This window comes from Neophocaena asiaeorientalis, unplaced genomic scaffold, assembly GCF_003031525.2.
Source record: "Neophocaena asiaeorientalis asiaeorientalis breed wild unplaced genomic scaffold, Neophocaena_asiaeorientalis_V1.1 scaffold241, whole genome shotgun sequence".
NCBI classification, from domain to species: domain Eukaryota; kingdom Metazoa; phylum Chordata; class Mammalia; order Artiodactyla; family Phocoenidae; genus Neophocaena; species Neophocaena asiaeorientalis.
The window spans coordinates 22348-42901 of NW_020172287.1; the positions used below are offsets into that span (position 1 = coordinate 22348).

A 20554-nucleotide genomic window follows, 5' to 3' on the forward strand; every position below is an offset into this window, starting at 1 on the left:
GCGATAGTAGCTGAGAATCAGTAACCTTTCTGCAGTGTCTCTGGGCATCAGTTTCCCTGCCTGCATGTAGACTGTGGGGGCCAAACCTCCAACTGCTTCCTAGACAGGGAAGCTGAGATTCAAGGCCATGGGCCCAAGCCACCCAGGGCTAGGAGGGTTGGGGCTGGGGGCCGGCTCCATCCTTACCAAAGGCTGCTGAGCTGCTGGCTCAGGCTAGGGGCAATGCCTAGAAAAGGCCAGGCAGGGGAAGGACTGAACAAAGGCACCCACTTCCTACAGTCACTTCCTGTTTTCCTACACACCTCCAGAGCCTCTTCCTGTTCCAGGCTGGCCAGGAAGTGCCCTGCTTGGGGTTGGGGGGGTGGGGTCTTTGGATGGTAGGCAGGGCCTATGGCCCTCTCTCCTCCTCTGCTTCCAAGCTTCCTACTCCCCCAGGCCAGAGTCCTTCTGGAGCCCTGGAACCCAGCCCCTCCCCTTGCCACTACCCAGGGCACTTGTGGGCACATCACAAAAGCCCTGGGGCATTCATGGGCACATCACAAGGATCTCACACAGTGACCAGCTTCTCCCCTTGGACCACAGGCTGACCCTTGATGTGACCAGAGCATGAATCCTAACTCTGGCTTGGACCATCCCAGTGCTACCAGGCCCCTGTCCCCTCCTCGATATGGCCACATCCTGAGCCCATCCACAGCCAGAGGTCTCTCTGGTCCTGCCTAATGCTGCCCTCTGACCTCAGCCACAGTTGAGGCCAACTGTCCATAATGCTGTTCCTTGGGTTTTCTGGGGAGCCACCTCTTGCTGCTGCCCAAGGGTCTCACCACCTTTTCTCTGCCTCACCATTCCTGGTACTGTCTCTGAGCTTTGGTCATCTCCAGCTCAGAGCCTCAGTTTTCCCCATTACTCTGGTGGGCACAGCAACCTCCATGCAGAAAAGGAGGTTGGGGTAGGGGAACTCATGCAGGAAATGGATCCTTATGCCTGACACATGTCCTGTCCAGACGGTGAGCAAGCTGGTGATCCAGGACGCCAATGTGTCTGTCATGTACAAGTGCGTGGTCTTCAACAAAGTGGGCCAGGATGAGCGGCTCATCTACTTCTATGTGACCAGTGAGTGACTTGGGCAGGCCTGGATGGAGGTCAGGAACCAGGTGGGCACAGGAGGAGAACAGGCCTGGGAGAAGATGATATGCCTAGATTGGGGCCCATTGAGTTCTGGTGACCTTGAGGCACCCAGGAGAGATATCCAGGGTCCACTGGGCCCCTGGGTCTGGGCAGGAAGGATAGATTTGGAGGTCATAGGCATATGGACTGGGGTGGTAATCCACTGGGATGGATTGGCACCGTCTGCCCCCAGACCTGGAGTGCCTCCCTTACGGGTGCCCTCTTGTTCCCCACAGCTCCGCCTAACTCCACTTCCCTCCCACCCGCTTCCTAAGCCCTGGATCTTGCACAGCAGCTGGTTCCTATGTGTGTTTTGCCCTGGGGGGAAGGTCCGTAGTTTCCTCAGATTTTCAAACTTGTTAGTGACCTCAGAAAAGCTAAAAGATCATGGAAGGACAGTCACTGGGCCCAGAGATGTAGACGAGGGCATGTGGAAGAAAGATGGATCCAAAGAGAACACTTTGGAAGGGAGAGGAGCCCGTAGGAGCTTGACAATGAATGGCCAGAGGGACAAAAGGAAATTGGGAGGCATTGCCAAAAGCTAATGAAACCAGATTGTTCCAAGGAGAGGACAGTGGTGGGGAGTGTGGTCAGCGGTGAGGGAGAATGGGGACTTAGGCCCCTGCTGAGCCTGGTAGCAAGGAACTCAATGATGATCTGGGATCCTGGGAGAGGTAGGGGCAGCAGCCAGTAGGGGCTTGTCTAGGAAAAAGCTAGAAGGAGGCAAGGCCGGAGGAGACCCTGGTGGAAATGACTTCAGAGAGCTGGTCTCTTGTAAGTGAGAGGGAGAAGAGGGCTCCAGAGTGGTGTCCCTGCGCCAGATACATGTGATGTACACCCTTAGTTGAGAGCTGAGTGAGTCCAAAGGCCAATGAAAACGGGAGAGAGAGCCCCTGGGCAGGGGGTAAGTGAGCCAACACTGTGACACAGCTTCATAGTAGTTCCTCCTCCCTCCCCAGCCATCCCCGATGGCTTCAGCATAGAATCGGAGCCATCAGAAGATCCTCTAGAGGGACAGGCCGTGCGCCTGAGCTGCCGGGCTGACAACTACACTTATCAGCATTTGCGCTGGTACCGCCTCAACCTGTCCACGTTGCATGACGCTCACGGGGACCCACTGCTGCTCGACTGCAAGAACGTGCACCTATTCGCCACGCCGCTGGCCGCCAGTCTGGAGGAGGCGGCGCCCGGGGCGCGCCACGCCACGCTCAGCCTGACCATCCCCAGCGTGGCACCAGAACACGAAGGCGACTACGTGTGCGAGGTGCAGGACCGGCGCAGCCACGACAAGCACTGCCACAAGAAGTACCTGTCAGTGCAGGGTGAGGCAGGCAGGGCCTGAGGGCAGGGCAGGGCGGCGCTTCCCAAGGAGCCTTCACCCCCAGCCCAGCATGCGCCTGGGGGGTCCATTACCGAGCCCGAGCCTGCAAGAGCGTCACCCTCCCCAGCCCTTCTGTGGAGGTGCGCAGCCCGGCCCACCCCCGAACTCAAAACCTGACCCTTCATCTTCGAGAGTTCCCAGCCCTGGAGGGCCCCTTCCTGGAGGGCCCTCCCACTTTCTGAAGCTCCAATTAGCTCCGTCTCCACCCCGCCCCCAGCCCTGGAAGTCCCGCGGCTCACGCAGAACTTGACCGACCTCCTGGTGAATGTGAGCGATTCCTTGGAGATGAGGTGCCCGGTGGCCGGGGCGCACATGCCCAGCATCGTGTGGTACAAAGATGAGAGGCCGCTGGAGGAAGAGTCCGGTAGGGGGATGGACGTGGGTAAAGGAGGGAGGGGGTCCGGAAGCTGGTGAAGCCAGGCCCCAGACCTACCTGAACTCGAACCTGCACCCCAACTCGCTGCAGGAATCGACCTGGCGGACTCGAACCAGAGGCTGAGCATCCAGCGCGTACGCGAGGAGGATGCTGGGCGCTATCTGTGCAGTGTGTGCAACGCCAAGGGCTGCGTCAACTCCTCCGCCAGCGTGGCCGTGGAAGGTCCGGCCTCCCCTTCACGCCCCTCCACCCACCCTCCGCCTGCCCTTGGCGCCATCTTCTCGTGGCCACCTCACTGCTAGTTGTGCCCACCAGAAGGGGCACTTCCCGCAAGGTGCACCCTCTCCCTCCTCACAGCACGCACACACTAGCCTCTTTCTGCCCACTCAGGCTCCGAGGATAAAGGCAACATGGAGATCGTGATCCTTATTGGCACCGGGGTCATCGCCGTCTTCTTCTGGGTCCTCCTCCTCCTCATCTTCTGTAACATGAGGAGGGTGAGCACTCCTCCCCCAGCTGAGTCTCTCCCCAGCTCCTCATGGGGTCTCTCTCCACCCTGGCTAGCCCTTAAGTTAAGGAATATTGTTCCACGTGGAAGCCTTGTGTCCTGGGAGGCCTCCCTGTCCCATCCATGCTGGGCTCTTACAGGACCAGAGGTTGTCTGTCCATCTGTCCCCTCCTATATTGAAAGTCCCTAAGGAGCTCCCATCTGTCCCAGGCAAAGTTTTACCCAAGCCAGGGTGGTATGGCCAAGTCAATGAGCTGTCCCCATCCACACCCCCAGCCAACCCATGCAGACATCAAGACCGGCTACTTGTCCATCATCATGGACCCTGGGGAAGTGCCTTTGGAGGAGCAGTGTGAATACCTGTCCTATGATGCCAGTCAGTGGGAGTTCCCCAGGGAACGGCTGCACCTCGGTGAGACCCCGCACCCAGCCTACTTCACCCACCCTGTACTGCTGGGCAGAGACAGCTTCAGCTGCTATGGGGCTGGGCAGGCTAGAGCCTTGAAATCCTTCCATTCTCAGAACTCATGCCAGAAAGTCCCACCTAGCCCCCACCTGGCCCGACCTGTCCATCTAGGCATGCATCCCCAGAACAATGATTGGGGCTCTCAATTCCCAGGCCCCCGAGGTCACTTCCTGCTGCTCTAAGCAGGGTGAGCCCATCACACCTGCTGGGAGAGGATGCAGGCCTTCCTGTCTGCCTCTCCGCTACCTCTCTTCCCACTCCCACTCCCCATGCACTTCCTGTTTGGCAGAGGGGAGCCGAACTTTCCTCCGCCTCCTGGGTCTTCCTTCCTGGCCCTCCACAGGGGTTGTCCCTTCTGCCCAATCCTCTCCACCCTCACCCCCATACAGCTCACCTGGAACCGGCTCCCTGCCCCCACAGGGAGAGTCCTCGGCCATGGGGCCTTTGGGAAGGTGGTGGAAGCCTCGGCCTTTGGCATCAACAAGGGCAGCAGCTGTGACACTGTGGCCGTGAAAATGCTGAAAGGTGTGGGGTCAGCTGGTAGAAGGGGTGGCTGAGCTGGTGAGGATCAGCAGCTCTGGGTGGGCTGGTGGGTCTGTGGTACAGGAGGGGAAACTGAGGTTCAGAACAGATTCTTACCCTAGGTTCTACAGGGAGTCCATGGGAATTAGAGCTGAGCCTGGGGCTCATCTCTGAGTAATACTTACCAGTTCCACCTAAACCCTTTGCCTCAGAGAGGCAGGTGGGATATGCTGCGCCCACACCAGCAAGAGCACTGGCCATGCCTCAGCTAAGCTAGTGGTGCAGAAAGAGGGTCGTGCAGGGGCTGGGTGGTGGGCTGGGCACCACGTGAAGCCCCCATGTTCCCTCCAGAGGGCGCCACAGCCAGCGAGCACCGTGCCCTGATGTCAGAGCTCAAAATCCTAATCCACATCGGTAACCACCTCAACGTGGTCAACCTCCTGGGGGCGTGCACCAAGCCCAACGGTAAAGAGCTCGGGTGCCCTGGCGGGAGGGTGAGTCCCCCAGGGTGCTCTGTCTTTGTAGGTGCGAAGGGCCAGCTGGGCTGGGAATGGGCGGGGATGAGGAGGGGCGCAGGAGGGCTTTGGGGCAGGGCCGTGGCTGTGGTGCTTGCCCTCCAGCGTACCCTCAGTCACCAAGCTCCTGGCTCCTGCCCTGCCCCAGGCCCCCTCATGGTGATCGTGGAGTTTTGCAAGTACGGCAACCTCTCCAACTTCTTGCGTGCCAAGCGGGAGGCCTTCAACCCCTACACGGTAGGTAGCCGCCCCACCAGGGGCCAGAGCTCTGCTGGTGAGCAAGCAAGGCTCTTAGATAGGCTGGGGAGAAGGTGTGGGGAGTGCTTTTGCAGTAGATGGCCAGCCTCCTCCCCCTCGGACCTGCTTTGTGCATCACAGGAGAAGTCCCTTGAGCAGCGAAGGCGCTTCTGCTCCATGGTGGAGGGTGCCAAGGCTGACTGGAGGAGGCCAGGGAGCAGCGACAGGGCCCTCCTCACAAGGCTCCTGATGGGCAAGGGCGGGGCAGGACGAGCCCCTCCGGTCCAAGAAGGTAAGAGTCTGGCTTCCCCTTGCCTGAGTTGGCTGGCACACTCATACCTCATGATCAGGGACCCTGGGATAAGCCAGCCTGGGGCCCTCCTGGAGAGACTTATGTGGGAGAGCATGTAATGCACTCTGCCTTAGGAAGGGAGGACACCTCAGGAACAGTTTTCACAGAGACTTTTGATGTTTGATTTGGACATCTAGACATGAACAGGAGTTTGCCCTGCAAACATGGTGGGGAGCAGTCCAGGCAGAAGTAGCAGGAACAGAGGTCTAGTGTGGCAACAGTATTCATTGCTCTGGAAAGTGGTTAGTGGGTGTCACAGAGAGAATGGAAGCTGAGGGGCAGGAGAGGGGGCCAACATGCTTGTTAAGCCTGGCCAGGAGGGATGCAGCCAGGTTCAGTGAACAAATGCTTCCTTTGGGGCTGGGTGGAAGATGGGAGTCATGGATAAGGACCCTCCTGAGCCAGCCTCGCTTCTTTGTGCAGCTGAGGACCTGTGGCTGAGCCCACTGACCATGGAAGACCTTGTCTGCTACAGCTTCCAGGTGGCCCGAGGGATGGAGTTCCTGGCCTCTCGCAAGGTGACTGCCCCGGCAGGCTCTTCAGAGGGGAGAAAGGCCAAAACTCACCAGCATGTCAAGCTTGGTCCCAGCTCACCCCACAGCACAGCTATGATCAAGGCGCATCTCTCCCGCTTCGCAGAGTTATAAACTGAGCCCAAAGGGTGGAATTGACTTCCCAAGGTCTCCAGCTAGTCAGAGGCAGAGCTAGATATAGAATCAGTCTGTCCCGCTGCATAGCCTCTTCTGCTGTCCGCACGGTTCCACAAGCTCTCTCCATGGCAAGTCCTGGGGGCACACAGAAATCTGTTCTCAAAGAGCAGGGCTCAGGTGGGGCACCCTGGAGCTCTAGGTGTGGGTGTGGCCCCAGGGGCCTGCACTGATCACTGCATTGCACCTCGTTGCACCCCTAGTGCATCCACAGAGACCTGGCTGCTCGGAACATCTTGCTGTCAGAAAGTGATGTGGTGAAGATCTGTGACTTCGGCCTGGCCCGGGACATCTACAAAGACCCTGACTACGTGCGCAAGGGCAGTGTGAGTGCAGACCACAGAGGAAGGATGGGGGTTGGGGGCCATGGAGCAGGGTGGTGGACTCACTGCCATCCACATGGAAGGTCTGAGGGCCTGCGCCTACAGGGATTCTGGTGACCTTGCTGAGGCACCTGGAGCAGGTGAGTGGAGACAGGAGCTGACAAACAGGGACCACAGCGCTCCAACTGGAGCTTGTGTTTGGCCCCGTACCTTGGTCCATTAGGTGGGCACTGACTCCCCATGCCTGCCTACTAGGGGCCGGACATGCAGAGGTGGACCCTACATGGCGTCTGTCTTGGAGGTGGACAGACCTGGTGTAGCAGGGTCACAGCAAAGTACATGGGTGCTAGGTGCAACTTGTGTCTCATTGGTGGTGCTCAGAGGCAGGCATCTGAGCATCCACAGCTGATTAGGGTTTTGCCCCAGGGGAAGAAGGAAGAGGCTTAGAGGGAGGTCAACAGGCAAAATACAGGCAAAATGGGTCCAGGCTATGAGAGGCCCACCGTGAAGGCTTTTGTCCTTCATTCTAACTGGCAGGGGTGTGGAGGTAAGAGTCAGGTGTGTGGTCCAGAAGCCCCCCCGCCTCTGCAGGCTGTGAGGAGAGGGGATAGGGTGCTGGGGTGGAGGCAGAGGCAATTCTGGAAGGGCCATGGCCCTCAGGGCTCCCAGGTAGAAGCCATAGGAGGAAAAGCACATCAGAAGCCACAGGAGGAGGGGTCAGGAATGATGCCATGCTTCCAGCTTGGGGACCAAGTGAGTGGAGAAAGGTGGAGCTGGTGAGGGTGTGCAGGGATACAGGTGTTCCTCAAGATGCTGGGCCGAAGGGTCTAGAGCTGGAGGAGGGCTGCAAGTTTTCCCTGGGAGAGCACAGAGGAAGAGAGGCGCCCAGATGGACCCAGGAGAACAGTAGCAGGGCAGAAGCCTTCAAGGGAGGAATGAAGGCTTCTGCATCCTACGTGCAAGATGGGGGAGGGGGAACAGGGCAAATTGCAAGAGCCATCTGAATACACACAAGGTGGATGTAACCAAAAAGACTTTCTTGGGATGTGACTCCACAGAGTCCTGGGGAGACTGGGGGCAGGAGGAGGGCTGCCCAAGGGTTTGGCCTCTTCCCTCTCTTCCCTCCCCCGCTGGGGACACATGTTTCTCCCCCAGGCCCGACTGCCCCTGAAGTGGATGGCCCCCGAGAGCATCTTCGACAAGGTGTACACCACACAGAGTGATGTGTGGTCCTTTGGGGTGCTGCTCTGGGAGATCTTCTCCCTGGGTGAGTGCAGGGCAGGGTGCAGGGGAGGGGGGAGGCAGGATCACAGGTTCCAGGTCACTCCACCAGCCCCTCTGCACAGGGGGCTGAGCAGCCCAGAGGTGCACACCTGGAGCGAGCAGCCCAGGTCATTCTGAGGCAGGTGGTTGGAGAGCCCCCTGCCTCTCCCCTTCACCTCCAGCCTATGCCAGGGCAGAACCCTGTGTTCACTCAGCAGCCCCTGGGGTCAACACAGGTCACAGAGGGTAACACCATACGAGTTCCCCCAGATCTCTCCCTCCCTGGCTGAGCCCCTTCCTCACCTGCCATTAGGGATGCTGCTCCTGCTTTGGCAGGGCTGGGAGCAGCTGGGAGGAGACAGGGTGCTCACTCAATGACCACACCTGCAAGAACCTCACATGGGAACCTGGGCCCTGCTGGGACCAAGGTGAAGCCCCCCCGCACCAGGGTAGGGATGAAGCAGTAAACAAGTGGGAAAGTGAAAACACTGAATGGCAGCCGTGACTGATGCTGTTACTAAAAATAAAAGAGCATGGAAGAGCGCAGGAAGGACAGCACTGTGTGTGAGCCAGAGGGGCCAGGAGGGCCCAGGCTGATGAAGGTGGGTGGAGTAGAGGCAGGTGGGCCTGGGAGGATAGCAGTCCAGGGTGAGGGGTTAGCCATGGCCATGGTCCCCGCGTGTTGGAGGTGGACATGGTGTAAGCAGGTGGCATCGGGAGATGCAGTGAGAGCTAGGAGAGGTGGCTCATGCAGCCTCTGCAGGCCCGCTGGGATGAGGACCTGAAATTTAAGTCTACTGGGAGCCATGCAGGGTTTTGAAGGAGGGATAGAGCAGTCTGACTCTTGTCTTAAAAGGGTTGTTCCACTGCTGTATGGCTTGCAGGAGCTGTTTTTCCCGTGGTCAGGAGAGGCAAGGAGGGAGCTAGGCAGGGTTAGGTCCTGTTTGCTGGTACAGCCACAGGACTTAAGGAAGAATTAGAGAAAGCTTCTCCTAAGAGGGGTCATCGTGACAGGGCAGCTCAACTGGCTCGTCGAAGCTCTACTGACCCTGATGATCCCAGGATGGGCCATATTTTTGCTAATGTGCCTGTAATAAGCGGTGATGCTCATGGCAGCTCTAGCAAGCGGGTGCCACCGTCCTCTTAACCAGATGAAGAACTAGCAGTGGGGGAGGGGAACAGCAGGCCTCTGCCATGGAGGACCAGGACAGAGGCGATCTGGGGTCTGGGCTGCACAGTAGTAGCCTGCTCCCCACACACCCACCCATCCTGTTCCTGCCCTCAGGGGCCTCCCCATACCCTGGGGTGCAGATCAATGAGGAGTTCTGCCAACGGCTGAAAGACGGCACCCGGATGAGGGCCCCAGAGCTGGCCACTCCTGCCATGTGAGTCTCTTGGGAAGCCGTGAGGCACTGGGGGGCCAGAGGGGTGGGTGGGCATTAGGAAAGGGGAAGAGGGGTTGTGTACGGGCACGGGAAGGGTGGTATGCAGGCAAGGGTGGGAGGTGGGAGGTTGTTCAGTCACAGGGGTGGGGGTGGAGGCCTACAGACACAGTCTCTCACTCCACCACTGGTCCATTGACAACTCTCCTCCCTGCAGGCAGGAGGGACAGCCCTACCTAGGCCCTGGGGAGGGAGGGAGGCAGAGCAGGTGTGAGGGATCGTTCGGCAGGGGGCTTGGGGTTTGCTGGGGTAGGGTGAGGGGTGCGCTCAGAACACAGTCCAGCGTCCGGCTGTACCCGCAGACGTCGCATCATGCTGAGCTGCTGGGCCGGGGACCCCAAAGAGAGGCCTGCGTTCTCAGATCTGGTGGAGATGCTGGGGGGCCTGCTTCAGGGCAGGGCTCATCAGGTGAGCCCCCACTCTCCCTGTCCTGCTACAGCAACCTCTGGCTCCAACCCAGGGACCATCACATGGATGGTCAGAGCCCAACTTTGCCCATGAAGAGCCCCAGGCTTGTCCTCAGGGAGCCTACAAGGAGCCCTGTCTCCCAGCAGAATAATGATGTGTTCCTCTACCTCCCTCTCTGTCCCTCTGCCCCCTTCACCTATCTCCCCCCACAGGGGTGGGGAACAAAGGCAGCTCAGGGCTGGCTCAGGGCAGCTCAGGGCCTCAGCAAGTGCCCTGGGACCTGGAGGAGGGAGCAGGGAGCTGCCTGCTGCCCCAGCCTCAGGGGCTGGAGACCGGCACTTGGGTCCACTTCTGCCCAGGAAGAGGGTGGGAAGCACTAGTGCTGGTTCTTGAGGCTGTGGAGCAGCCGGGGCTCTGGAGTGAGGATGCTCTTGTTGTGCCTACCTCCTCCTTAGATCGGGCACCTGGGAGGGCTGTAGAGAGAATTTACCTGCTCCTTTAGTCCTTGGTGCCCTTGAGCACAGCACTTGAAGGGTGAGGAACTCCAGCAGTCCTGAGTGCAGGCGTGGGGCTAAGGGGGCACAGGGGCCTCTGACCCTGGCCATTTGTGCCATTCCTGCCAGGAAGAGGAGGACTGCGTGGTTTCCTGTGGCTCTCAGAGCTCAGAGGAGGGCAGCTTCTTGCAGGCGTCCACCACGGCCCTGCATGTCATGGAGACTGATGCTGACATGGAGGACAGCCCACCAAGCCTGCACCGGCACAGCCTGGCTGCCAGGTTAGCCACCCTCTCCAGGTCCAGGGGTCCCCCAGGCAAGGGGGACATAGTATGTTTTATCCTCATCAGTCATCAGGAAAAGTGAACTACAAGGACTTGAGAGGCCATTGTATACCAGCTCAACAAAGTGACATTAAATGACAGTGCCAGTGTCGGTGATGCCCTGGTGGACCTGGTCAGTCTCGGGGCCCCTCCCAGGCCATGCAGCCTTGCGACTTTGCTTTTCTCCACACCTCCTCAGTTCTCCCCTCTGCCATCCTCTGCTTGCCCGCACTCTTAGCCCCTGAGAGGCCCTCCCCCTGCCAATTTCAAGGAAGTGCCCATCTCAGGCACAATGCCCTGGCCAGCTCCACACTGCAGGGAAAGAAAGTGGAGCTGGTGGGGAGAGGGGCGAGTCTCAAGGGCCACTGGTAGGGACCCTGGGAACAGGGCAGGTCACTCGTTAACCTGTATTTAGGATTTAGAATGCAGCCTAAGTTCCCAGAGTTTGGGGTCAGAAGTCTCTTGCCAGTGTATGTCTATAGTCCAAGAAAGTCGTGTATCCACATTCCCATTGACGTTGCTGGGAGAAGGGCTCTGAGACTCCCCACCCCATCTTCCCCAGCATAGAGCAAAGCCAGGCCTGGAGGACAGGAACACCCAGCTGGTTCTTGCCAGGCTCCTTCCACCAGCCCCCGAACAGGCACTCGAATGTTCACACACATACACGCACGTGCAGGTCAGGCAGTAGCTTGCAGCACCGGGACTGCCTGCCTTGTACAGGGTAGCCCATCCTGGGGTGAAGTCCTCCTCCAGTCTCTCTCAAGTTCCATGTCACACATAAGCTGGGTGCCCTCCACTCACCTTCCACACCCTCCCCACTGGAGAGAGGTGCAGAATGAGAGGTGGAAAGAGCTTTCAGGAAGGGTGCTGGAGTGCGTTTCTCAGCACTTAACGTTTTCTCCCCACAGATATTATAATTGTGTGTCCTTTCCGGGATGCCTTGCCAGGGGGACTCAGACCCAGGGTCCCTTCAGGATGAAAACGTTCGAAGAATTTCCCATGACCCTGACAACCTACAAGGCCTCAGTGGTAAGTGGGGTGGGTGCACCTGTGCACCCCAGGTCAGGCCCACTGGGCTCTTTCCACAGGGAGTCAGATGTCAGGAAGTCCTGAGGCCAGCAGCAGAAACCAGCTTGAAAATGTCAAGTCCAGGTTGTGCCTCAGGCATGGTGGGGTCTGGGCACCCATGCAGTGCCACCATGTCTCTGCTGCTTTCACCTGTGCTTTCACCTCCCTCACAGAGGGGCTCACCTCCCTAGCACCCCCTTTCTCTCCCAGCAAGGTAGAAACCCCAGTAGGAACCCAGTGGAAAGATGACTCCTTCTAGATGGTTCTCCTGGGATCGGCCTGAGTCAGGACTCCCCTTTGGTGGTCATCAAGCCGCATGGCCAGAGAGGAGGAGATTGTGTCACTAGAGGAGGAGGCTGGGGTAAGGGGCATGGAAAACCACCTGTGTTCTCAGATGCGGTCAAGCAGAGTAGACCTCTTACAGCTCCGTGAGGCTGAAGGCACAGACAGCCTCCCAGCCTCCCTCCAGATGGGGTTGGTGAGTGAGCGCAGGCCCAGGGGAGGCTGGGTGCAGAGGCGGCAGTGGGTGCCCTGGACCACAGCCATGCAGACCCGGGTTCCCATTCCCAGGGCCAGATGAAAATGCTGGGGGACCTCCATCTTTGACAAGAGTGCAGTTCCCCTCCATGGAAATCAAAATGAAAACCACGCCAAGTCAGGCTAAAGGTGACCTAGGCCCCCTAAACCTGGAACGTGTCTAAGGATCATTTTTCTATACTATGAGCTGCCAGATCCTTTCGATACTTCCTTGTTTCTCCCTGTGCTCCTGCTCTGCCTGTGCCTTGAGCGTGTGTATAGCCACCTTTTATGTCTCCCAGTGGGGTGTTCCAGTTTTGCCACCCTCCTGAGTAGTGAGGCATGGCCCCACCAGGCCTCAGTTTCTCCCTCTGTGGTGGGGGCATGTGACCCTAACCTACAGGCCCTGGTGATGGAACGGATGCCTGTTTCCCGCACACTTGGCGCAGGATGAGTGTCAGGTTGGCAGCGGGGCAGGTCCTTGGGGCCCACAGCCTTAGCTTGTTTTCTCTGCACAGGATAGCCAGACGGACAGTGGGATGGTGCTGGCCTCCGAGGAATTTGAGCGGCTGGAGAGCAGGCACAGACAAGAAAGTGGGCTCAGGTAGGGCTTCTGGAGCCTCCTCTACCAGAAGGGGCCAGGGAAGGGAGGCCAGGCCGGCATGTGCCTGTCACTCTCTTACCTGAATCCTTTCATGGCTCTATAGTGCTTTTCTGTATGTTCAAGGCAGGCCACTCTGGGACCTGAGGCCTTTGTCCACCAGCCTTACCAAAGGCCCCCTCTCCCCGATCACTGTCCTGACCCAGTACGCCTGGTGCTGGTCCCCAAACCTCCCTGCCATTCGACAGATGCTCAGACAATATCTCTTTGTGAAACCAGGAAAGATCCACCATGCCCAATGCGTGTAACACCCTTCCCCCAGCCAGGGGAGGCCACAGATCATGTGACCTAGAGCTGGCTGGTGTCCTACTTTGATAAGAATATGGTTACAGAGAAATCCTCCTGTGTGCTTGCATAGGGGGGGTGACCTGCATAAACAGTGACCTCCATTTGCCCAAGAAAATAGCCCCCGTCTCTAAAAAAACAAACAAAAAAACTGAATATTTAAACTTTTAATGGTATATAAAAGTAGTTAAACGTCTACTTATCCACTTTACTGGTTGACTTGCTCATAGCTGTTTAAATGACAGGACCTACAATATTATATAAAACAGTGCTCTTTTCTGCTTTCTTCAGATCCTTGTGTTCAGACCGTTCACTTCCACCTTTGACACCTGTGTCTGTCAGGGTCCCCTTTTTGGGTCATCTGACACAGTTATTCAGAGCAAATCTTGGCTTCCGCCTAGGCTGTTTTTGAATCAATAGATGTTGTCTCTGAATATTTTACCCTAGACCACAGGTGTTAATTTGTATCACATTAGGATAGTTGATGCCATTTTTCGCCTTTCTGATAGGTATAGTTAAGACCTCTACAACTTAGCCAAATATCTGTTATTTTCCCAGAAGCTTACAAAGGGCATGTTTGCAGCACTGTGGACACTGGTGGTTGTGGGGTCGTATGCCTAGGGATAATTACTGCATCTGTATTATGCATCTTGGCATTTTTTGTTTTTGTTGATTCTATCAGGTGATCTCTATTAGTAACCTATGTTTGGAAAATTAATGCTAATTTCTTTGACGGAAAGAGTTTCTGGCTGTTTCTTTACAGAACAGTTTTTTTTAGCTCCCCAAAAAGTAATTCAGTAAGAGAGTGAGCCAGAGGATGGTAGCTAGTTAAATTCAAATCTCCACAGATCTTCCTAAAAACAACACATGGAACAAGGCCTCTCAGAGCCCATGCCTATGGTATAACCAGGGGAGAGACTCCAGCTATGTGTGGGTATAGAACTCAGCAGCAGAACCAGCAGAGCCATGCCCAAGCCCTGGCAGAAGGAGGGCAGGATGGGGACTGCCCCGTGAGAAGGGAATGTAAAGGTCCTTGGGACGGTGGCCGTGCAGACTGGGGAGATAACGGAGTATGAGCACTAGAACAACTGTCTTGGGAAGGCACTGCTTCTGAAAGGGCAGTGAGCAGGAAGTGAGTGTACATCTCAGGTGCCTGGTGGTGAAGGAAAAAGAAAGTTGCAGAAGATTCTTATGGAAGCAAGATTGTATTAAGAATCAAGAAGACAGATACCCAAGGATCTGTTCATTACAGAAACTGCACCTCATGATAGAGGCAACAAAGTGCACTATTCTCTTCCCAGGTCCCCTTAGAAACACATTGTGATGAGCCACAAAGAGGTGTAGCAGGTGCATTCACTTGACATATGGAACATTCTCCAAACAGGTGCAAGGATGGAATGTGCCTTGGAGGCATCTGTCAGGGAGAAGGAGGGAGTTTATCTTCCCAGTTCTTTCCTATCTCCTCTTAACCACTGGTTAGTACTCACCCTATGGGAAGTTAACTCACCCTCACTTCCAGGTGGTTCACCCAGCCCTTTCAGTGGCCACTCAGGATGCCAGATCTCATTCCCTGTGGTGTGGCATTTCATCCAAGTCTGTAGGTGAAAGGAAGATCTGGAAACCCTGGGCTTGTGGTTCGTCAGTATGGATGAATGGCAGCAGCCAAGAAGGGGTCCAGCACTCCCTGCTAAGTGACTGGCTGGTCCCCAGTGGTGATACAGCATGGGACACAAACGGAGCCTTTGGAAAGAGGGATGCAGTTGAAGGAATTCAATGTGATGTGGATCTGATACAGCACTCCTGAATGAGGAAACCTAGGGAGATACCCACATCCCTGACCCCTCTTCCATAGGGTAATCTCAGTGTGAATAATCATGAACAGAAAAAATAAGCACTATCCATATAAGAATAAAGAAGAAAATTAGAATTAAAAGTTTTCAGTAGCTGTAAACACTCCAAAAAAAAAAAGCATGGAAAAACTGTGATACAACACATCAACATGAATTAATTTATAATTAAATACGCAGCTGCACAATGAATCATAAATTCAAAAATTCAGAATAGAAATGGATGAACAGTGTGAAGATATCAAATGGGAGCTGACTAAATTCATGGAAGAAATTGAAATAAAACACAAATCCTCTCAAAAATGAAGAGCAGAGTGCCCAAGGGACAATTAGATATGATCAGACTTACAGTGGAGGGCACATTTGATAGACATGAAAAGAAGTCAAGAAATTAAAACTGAAATAAGTAAAGAGGTAAAAAAGTGTCAGAAGGAACGTGAAAAATTTAGAAGTTGAATAGAAAAGATCCAACATATGTACAATTGGTGTCTCTGAGGAAGAAGAATGCCAACAGTGAAATAGAACTAATATTTTAAATATGTAATTCAAGATAACTCTTAAATAAAAGGAGACCTGAATCTACATATTGGAAGGGTACCTGGGAAAACTGGCCCAAGAAGAGTAAACTCTGAGGCATATCCTAGTTGAACTATTAGACTTTAGAGATAAACATTCTGGGAATTCAGGCAAAAAGGCAAGTCACTTAAAAAAAAAGAGAGAGAGAGATTGGCATCAGGTTTTTCAATAGCACCATGCAAAGCAAAAACAGAAGCAAAAGCAAAGAAACAAATTTTCAAAAATCTCAAAGAAAATGAGTGTTAAGGAGGGAGAATCATAGGGCCATCAGTGAGGCAGGTGGGGACTGGAAGCAGCAAGGCCTCCTGGGCCAGGGGGAGAAGCTTGGATTTTATTCTGAGGGTGATGGGAAGCCACTGAAGGGTGTATCAAGAGGAGAAGGACACCATCTAACTTGAAGGATCTCTGAAGACTGGCCTATAGGGTGGCATGAGTGGGAGAAGAGAGATGTGCTAGGGCAGCCCAGAGCATGCAGTGATGGCAGCTCACTCTAAAGTAGGGGAAGAGCATGGATTGAGGGGCATGGATGCATTTTGGAATAGACAGGACAGGACTTCTGGGTGGGCTGGATATAAGGGATGAGGGAAAGGGAGGAAGAAAGGATGACACCCAGGTGCTTGAGTCATTGAATCAGCGTTGGTGTCATTTACAGAGATGGGCAAGACTGGGAGAGAAGCAGGTTTGGGGGGATGAAGTTGGGCTTTCTCCATTGTCCCACACCCAGGCTTGGGACAAAGAAAGCTCTGGTGTTTGCCAACAGTCACATCGGTTCGTTTTTGTATTTAAGTCAAGTCTGTGTGTGCTTCCATTGGCTTTTCTTATTGCTCCGGTTGTGTCTGGTGATTCCTATAAGACCCAACATGGTTTCAATCACTCTTCTCTTCTTTTCTTACTGACATCACCTTCCCTGTCTCAGCAGCTGTAAAGGACCAGGCAGGAATATGGATGTGACCATGGCACACCCTGACCCCCCAGGGAGGCGGCAGAGGCCAGACCCAGGGACCCAGGGCCAGGTGTTCTACAACAGCGAGTACGGGGAGCTGGCAGGGCCACCAGAGGAGAGCGACGGCATCCCATCTGCCCAAGTGCCCTTCTTCACAGACAGCAGCTACTAAAGCAGCTTCGGGCAAGGTCCACTGGACCCTGGGCTCCAACAGTTGATGGGGACCATGCCTGGCCAGCGAGCAGAAGGCTGGAGGCCCAGGCCAGGAACTCATCTCATTCAGTCTGGGGAAGAGCAAAACCCAGGCTTCAGGGCTCTCTTGAACTCCATCACCATACCTGCCCAGGACCACCCTCCTGATCCCTGGGGCCCTTCTCCCCTTCAGATTCAGATTCCACTTAGCTCAACATCCACAGGGGCCAGCCCTGGGTCAGGCACTCTCATGGGAAATATCTCTTTGGGTGCTTCCTCTCAGCATGGTGGTGGTGTGATCCCTGATTTCTGATGAGGAATATGAGGGTCTAAGAATCACATAGTAATCAAGGTTCAGCTGTGGTCTCCCAGCACCCACCCAAAATGCTGCCCCCTCCATGCAGCCTCTCTTCCCGTGGGAATGGCTTTCTTCACTTGCCACTCCAAGGCTCAGGAGAAGATGCATATGGCTCAAAGATGCATTCCACCTCAAAGCAACAAATGAGAAATTTGTGGGGGGAATGGGGGTGTCCTCTCCTGAGCCTGACCAAACAGCTCAGAGTAGCCATCTCTGCAGTGCCGAGCCAGTTACAGCAAGCCTTCTTCTCCTGCGTGTTGAGAAGTACTATTCAACATTGTTTTTTTCCTTAGAACTTCAGAGACTATTTGAGCTGCTGTGAAGAATTTACTTTTTAAAACTTCAGTCTGAAGGGAGCCCAGGGAAGGCTTTTCTGAATCTGGATGATCCTTGCCTCTGACACCCAGTCAAGTGCTGTCATAACAGACCCCACTGTGGCCACCTCTTTCTGGAGAAGGTCCCCAGCCTCACCTGCCTACCCCAGAACTGGAAGAATCACCCGATGGTCTAGAGCTGCCCCATTTGAGAATCACCTGGTTCTTCCCTCTGGGACCTAGATCTGCCACCCAAGGCACCATCCAAGCTGTGAACATCCTTGTGAGAGGCAAACACTGTGGGTTCCACCAAAGAAGGCTTTGGGGCTGGCCCAGAGGACCCACCAGCATAGCTCTGTACCAGGAGGCAATCAGTGGATGTCCCTGTGGCCCCAGGAAGGCCCTGTCTTCTGCCCCCTGATCTGTACCTGACATCAGTGCCCTGGGGAGTGAGTCAGGCAGGTCGAGCCTCTACTCTCACAGAACAGCAGAGGACCATCTGGAGGCTGGAGCCATTCTGCCCAGGGCCCACCCACCCCCCAGCCCAGTTCACACTCCCTAGCTACCCACACCCCTAGCAGGAGAAAGACCCTTATCCCAGTTAGCACCACAATGTTTGGCACCCCACCCCAACCCCATGAGACGCTTGCAGGACAGGCGGCCGTGCAGCGAGCAGGGGCTTGCCCGGCAGGAACCCCCCCACATTGTGTATTGTTCCTTTAAGATATGGTGAATGCAGGCATGACTGTCCCCAGTGGACCTCCTCTGATGTCACCTGCCTGTGAGATTTGGGTCTAAGGTTTACCTGGTGGAAGTCCAGAGGCTGTTTTCAATCAGAGGAGCAACTCATGATTTGCGTTCAGGGGCCCAGGCCTGAGACCCCTCTCACATGTGTACCACCTGTTTGTGTCACTTATTCTCCTGTCACATAACTGCATACACAAAAATGTACTGGGAAGAAAATCTAGCCCCACCCCCCTTGTAGAACATATGCTCTGAAAATATAAAATATTTAACAAAAGATAATAATAAATTTGATGCCAGTCCTGAGTTACAGTGAATGGGTTCGCAGCTAAATCCCAGGTCTCTGTGATCAGCCTTCCTCCTGCTGATCATCAGCCCCACAAGGTCACAGGACTGGCCACGCAAAGGAAAGGGCAGCAGAGGCAGCTCAGCCCCTCTTCTCTGCCCAGTAGGCTGTGGAGTCTCCCAAAGCCACCAGCAGAGGGTGCTGGACGCACCAGGACGCGGGGTTCCGCTCTGAGCTGGGAAGCGCCCAGCTTGGCTCCTGAGAGAGCTAGGAACGCGTTCCCCTAATGTTTACTTTATGAATAAAGTGACAGTGCTTTGTCCCCACCTACTAGAACCAAATGCTGCCTCAGGCCCTAAGCACCGGTGGCCCATGGGCCTGAGAGCACAGCCCAGGCTGGGTCCCTGCCATCAGCTCCCCAAGTCTCACCCTCCACCCCAGAAAGAGCCTATGACCACCTCCATCACAGACCACAGACGGGGACAGGACAAGAGGGGTTCAGCGTGCACCCAGGGTCACCTCCATGACTGAGTGCACTCCTGGACTCCAATATCAGGGGGTTCTGAGCTAGGACCCTTACTTCAATCCCCACCCAGAGAGATGAGCTCCAGCCAGGAGAGTGTGGCAGGGCCCTGCCCTGGGATGTTTGTATGCCTTCCCTTCACAAGTGAGTGGCTGGCATAGAGGTGGCTTTAGATTGGGGTGTGACACTGGCCCTCTGGACACGGCCTCAGCAGGCTTCCCAAAGGAGCTAGCCCAGGAGTAGTCCCAGGGACTCAGGAAGGAAAATGGGCCATGTCACATGGACCCAGCTGTCAGCACAGCACAACGGGCACCTCACCCAAGTGAGCAGACAGAAGCCCAGCAAAGGTCAGGAGCCAGAGGCCACTTTGTGGCCAGGCCCTGTGCCTACCCTGTTCAGGCCTCTCTCACTCCTTGGGCACCTGCTGTGTTGCCTATACCCCGTGGCTGCAATGCCCACTGTCCCGGCCTCGTTTTCAACTTTCATGGGCAAAGTCCCTCCCGACAAAGGCAGCTTTTGGCAGTAGTGGGTTTGCTGTTATTTTTACCTCTATAATAATTCTAAATGTGAATACGGAAAAGACCCCCACTGAGTTTGGACATTTTAACTTTACAATATCATTGGTTGAATTTAACCACTTTCCCTTGGTGAATGTCTCAACCCAGGTGTCAGCCATCCGGATGCCTGCCTGTTCACCCAGCTCAAAGTGCACCCACATGTTGTGGGAACAAGTGCCCTCAGTTCCAGTTCTGCCCTTCTGGGCTACTCTGGTCCTGCCTGGGCTGGATACTCAGGGCTGCACTGAATGTTCCCACCTGCCCTCACTCCCCAGAGCACCAGAGACTCCAGGTGTGAATAGGAACTCGGCCAGCGAGGGCACCATCCAGGAGCATCTTACCAGGCAACAGTGTATTCCCACCTCAGGGTCCCTCAGCCCTTCCCACATCCCAGGAAGCTTCTCTTCTCTCCTCCTCTCAGGCCCCAGCTCTTCACAGGGTGCCCACCCACCCTCTTGTCCCACCTCCCCTCCTCCCCAGTCTCACACTCCTATTCATTTCTACCAGAGAGCCATGAGTTACCTCCTTTAGAAGGAATCAGGCCAAGGGAACACTTGAGTGTCCCTTGATTCTGTCCTAATGTCACCCCTGCTCCTTGGCATCGGGCCCTGCTCTGAGCCACGCATTGTCCTAGGCCCTGGGACATGGCAGAGTCCCTGTCCACAGTTCCCATTGTAAGTAGTGACATGTGGGTGGAGCTCTGCACAGGAGGAAGATTGGTGTGGAAGGCCTTGGGTCAGAAGGAAGGAGGCACCTGGGGGGATGGGTGGAGGTAAAGAGGAGAGGCTGGCAAGACCCCATCCTATGGGTCCTGGGAGCCCAAAATTAGGAGTTGGTTTCTTGTTCTAAGGTGAAGTTTAGAGAAAGTGGTGATGAGCTCTGACTTAACATTTATGCTCTGAGAAACACACCTCTTGAAGGAGCAGAACAGGACCTCCTGGGAGCTGGGTGAGGCCTGGGTGGGGAGAGTCTGGGCTGTGAGGGGCAGAAGAGGACAGCTTTGGAAGACGCCAGAAGGGCAGAGAAATTCTGTTCTTAGTTGGGTCCTTATCCAGGTTAGATATGTGGAAAAATCCCTTTTCCTAAATGGTCTTCTACAAGAGCCAGTCCTAAGACCTGCTCCACCCACATTGCCTGAGGCCCAGGGTGTTCTCAGTCCAGGAGGAGGGTCTAGGCGCCTAAGTACCAAGGGAAGAGCCTAGA

General features: G+C 55.3%; 1 protein-coding gene across 4 annotated transcripts in view; it reads left to right on the forward strand.

The window, feature by feature from the left end:
- FLT4 (fms related receptor tyrosine kinase 4) overlaps positions 1-18274 on the forward strand; it is a 40216-nt gene extending 21942 nt beyond the window's left edge. Inside the window, exons 12-30 of one of the 4 annotated variants that reach the window (XM_024765319.1) lie at positions 1002-1110; positions 2124-2486; positions 2763-2909; positions 3012-3143; positions 3312-3418; positions 3706-3841; positions 4316-4420; positions 4769-4882; positions 5081-5169; positions 5311-5461; positions 5945-6039; positions 6432-6554; positions 7707-7818; positions 9100-9199; positions 9559-9664; positions 10288-10439; positions 11390-11510; positions 12584-12669; positions 16351-18274. In XM_024765319.1, coding sequence (XP_024621087.1) covers positions 1002-1110; positions 2124-2486; positions 2763-2909; positions 3012-3143; positions 3312-3418; positions 3706-3841; positions 4316-4420; positions 4769-4882; positions 5081-5169; positions 5311-5461; positions 5945-6039; positions 6432-6554; positions 7707-7818; positions 9100-9199; positions 9559-9664; positions 10288-10439; positions 11390-11510; positions 12584-12669; positions 16351-16549 — 2547 coding nt within the window. In that variant the 3' untranslated portion in view covers positions 16550-18274. The remainder of the gene's footprint in view (positions 1-1001; positions 1111-2123; positions 2487-2762; positions 2910-3011; positions 3144-3311; positions 3419-3705; positions 3842-4315; positions 4421-4768; positions 4883-5080; positions 5170-5310; positions 5462-5944; positions 6040-6431; positions 6555-7706; positions 7819-9099; positions 9200-9558; positions 9665-10287; positions 10440-11389; positions 11511-12583; positions 12670-16350) is intronic. The other 3 variants (XM_024765322.1, XM_024765331.1, XM_024765338.1) reach the window with 3 other exon arrangements.
- Positions 18275-20554: the final 2280 nt, after the last annotated feature.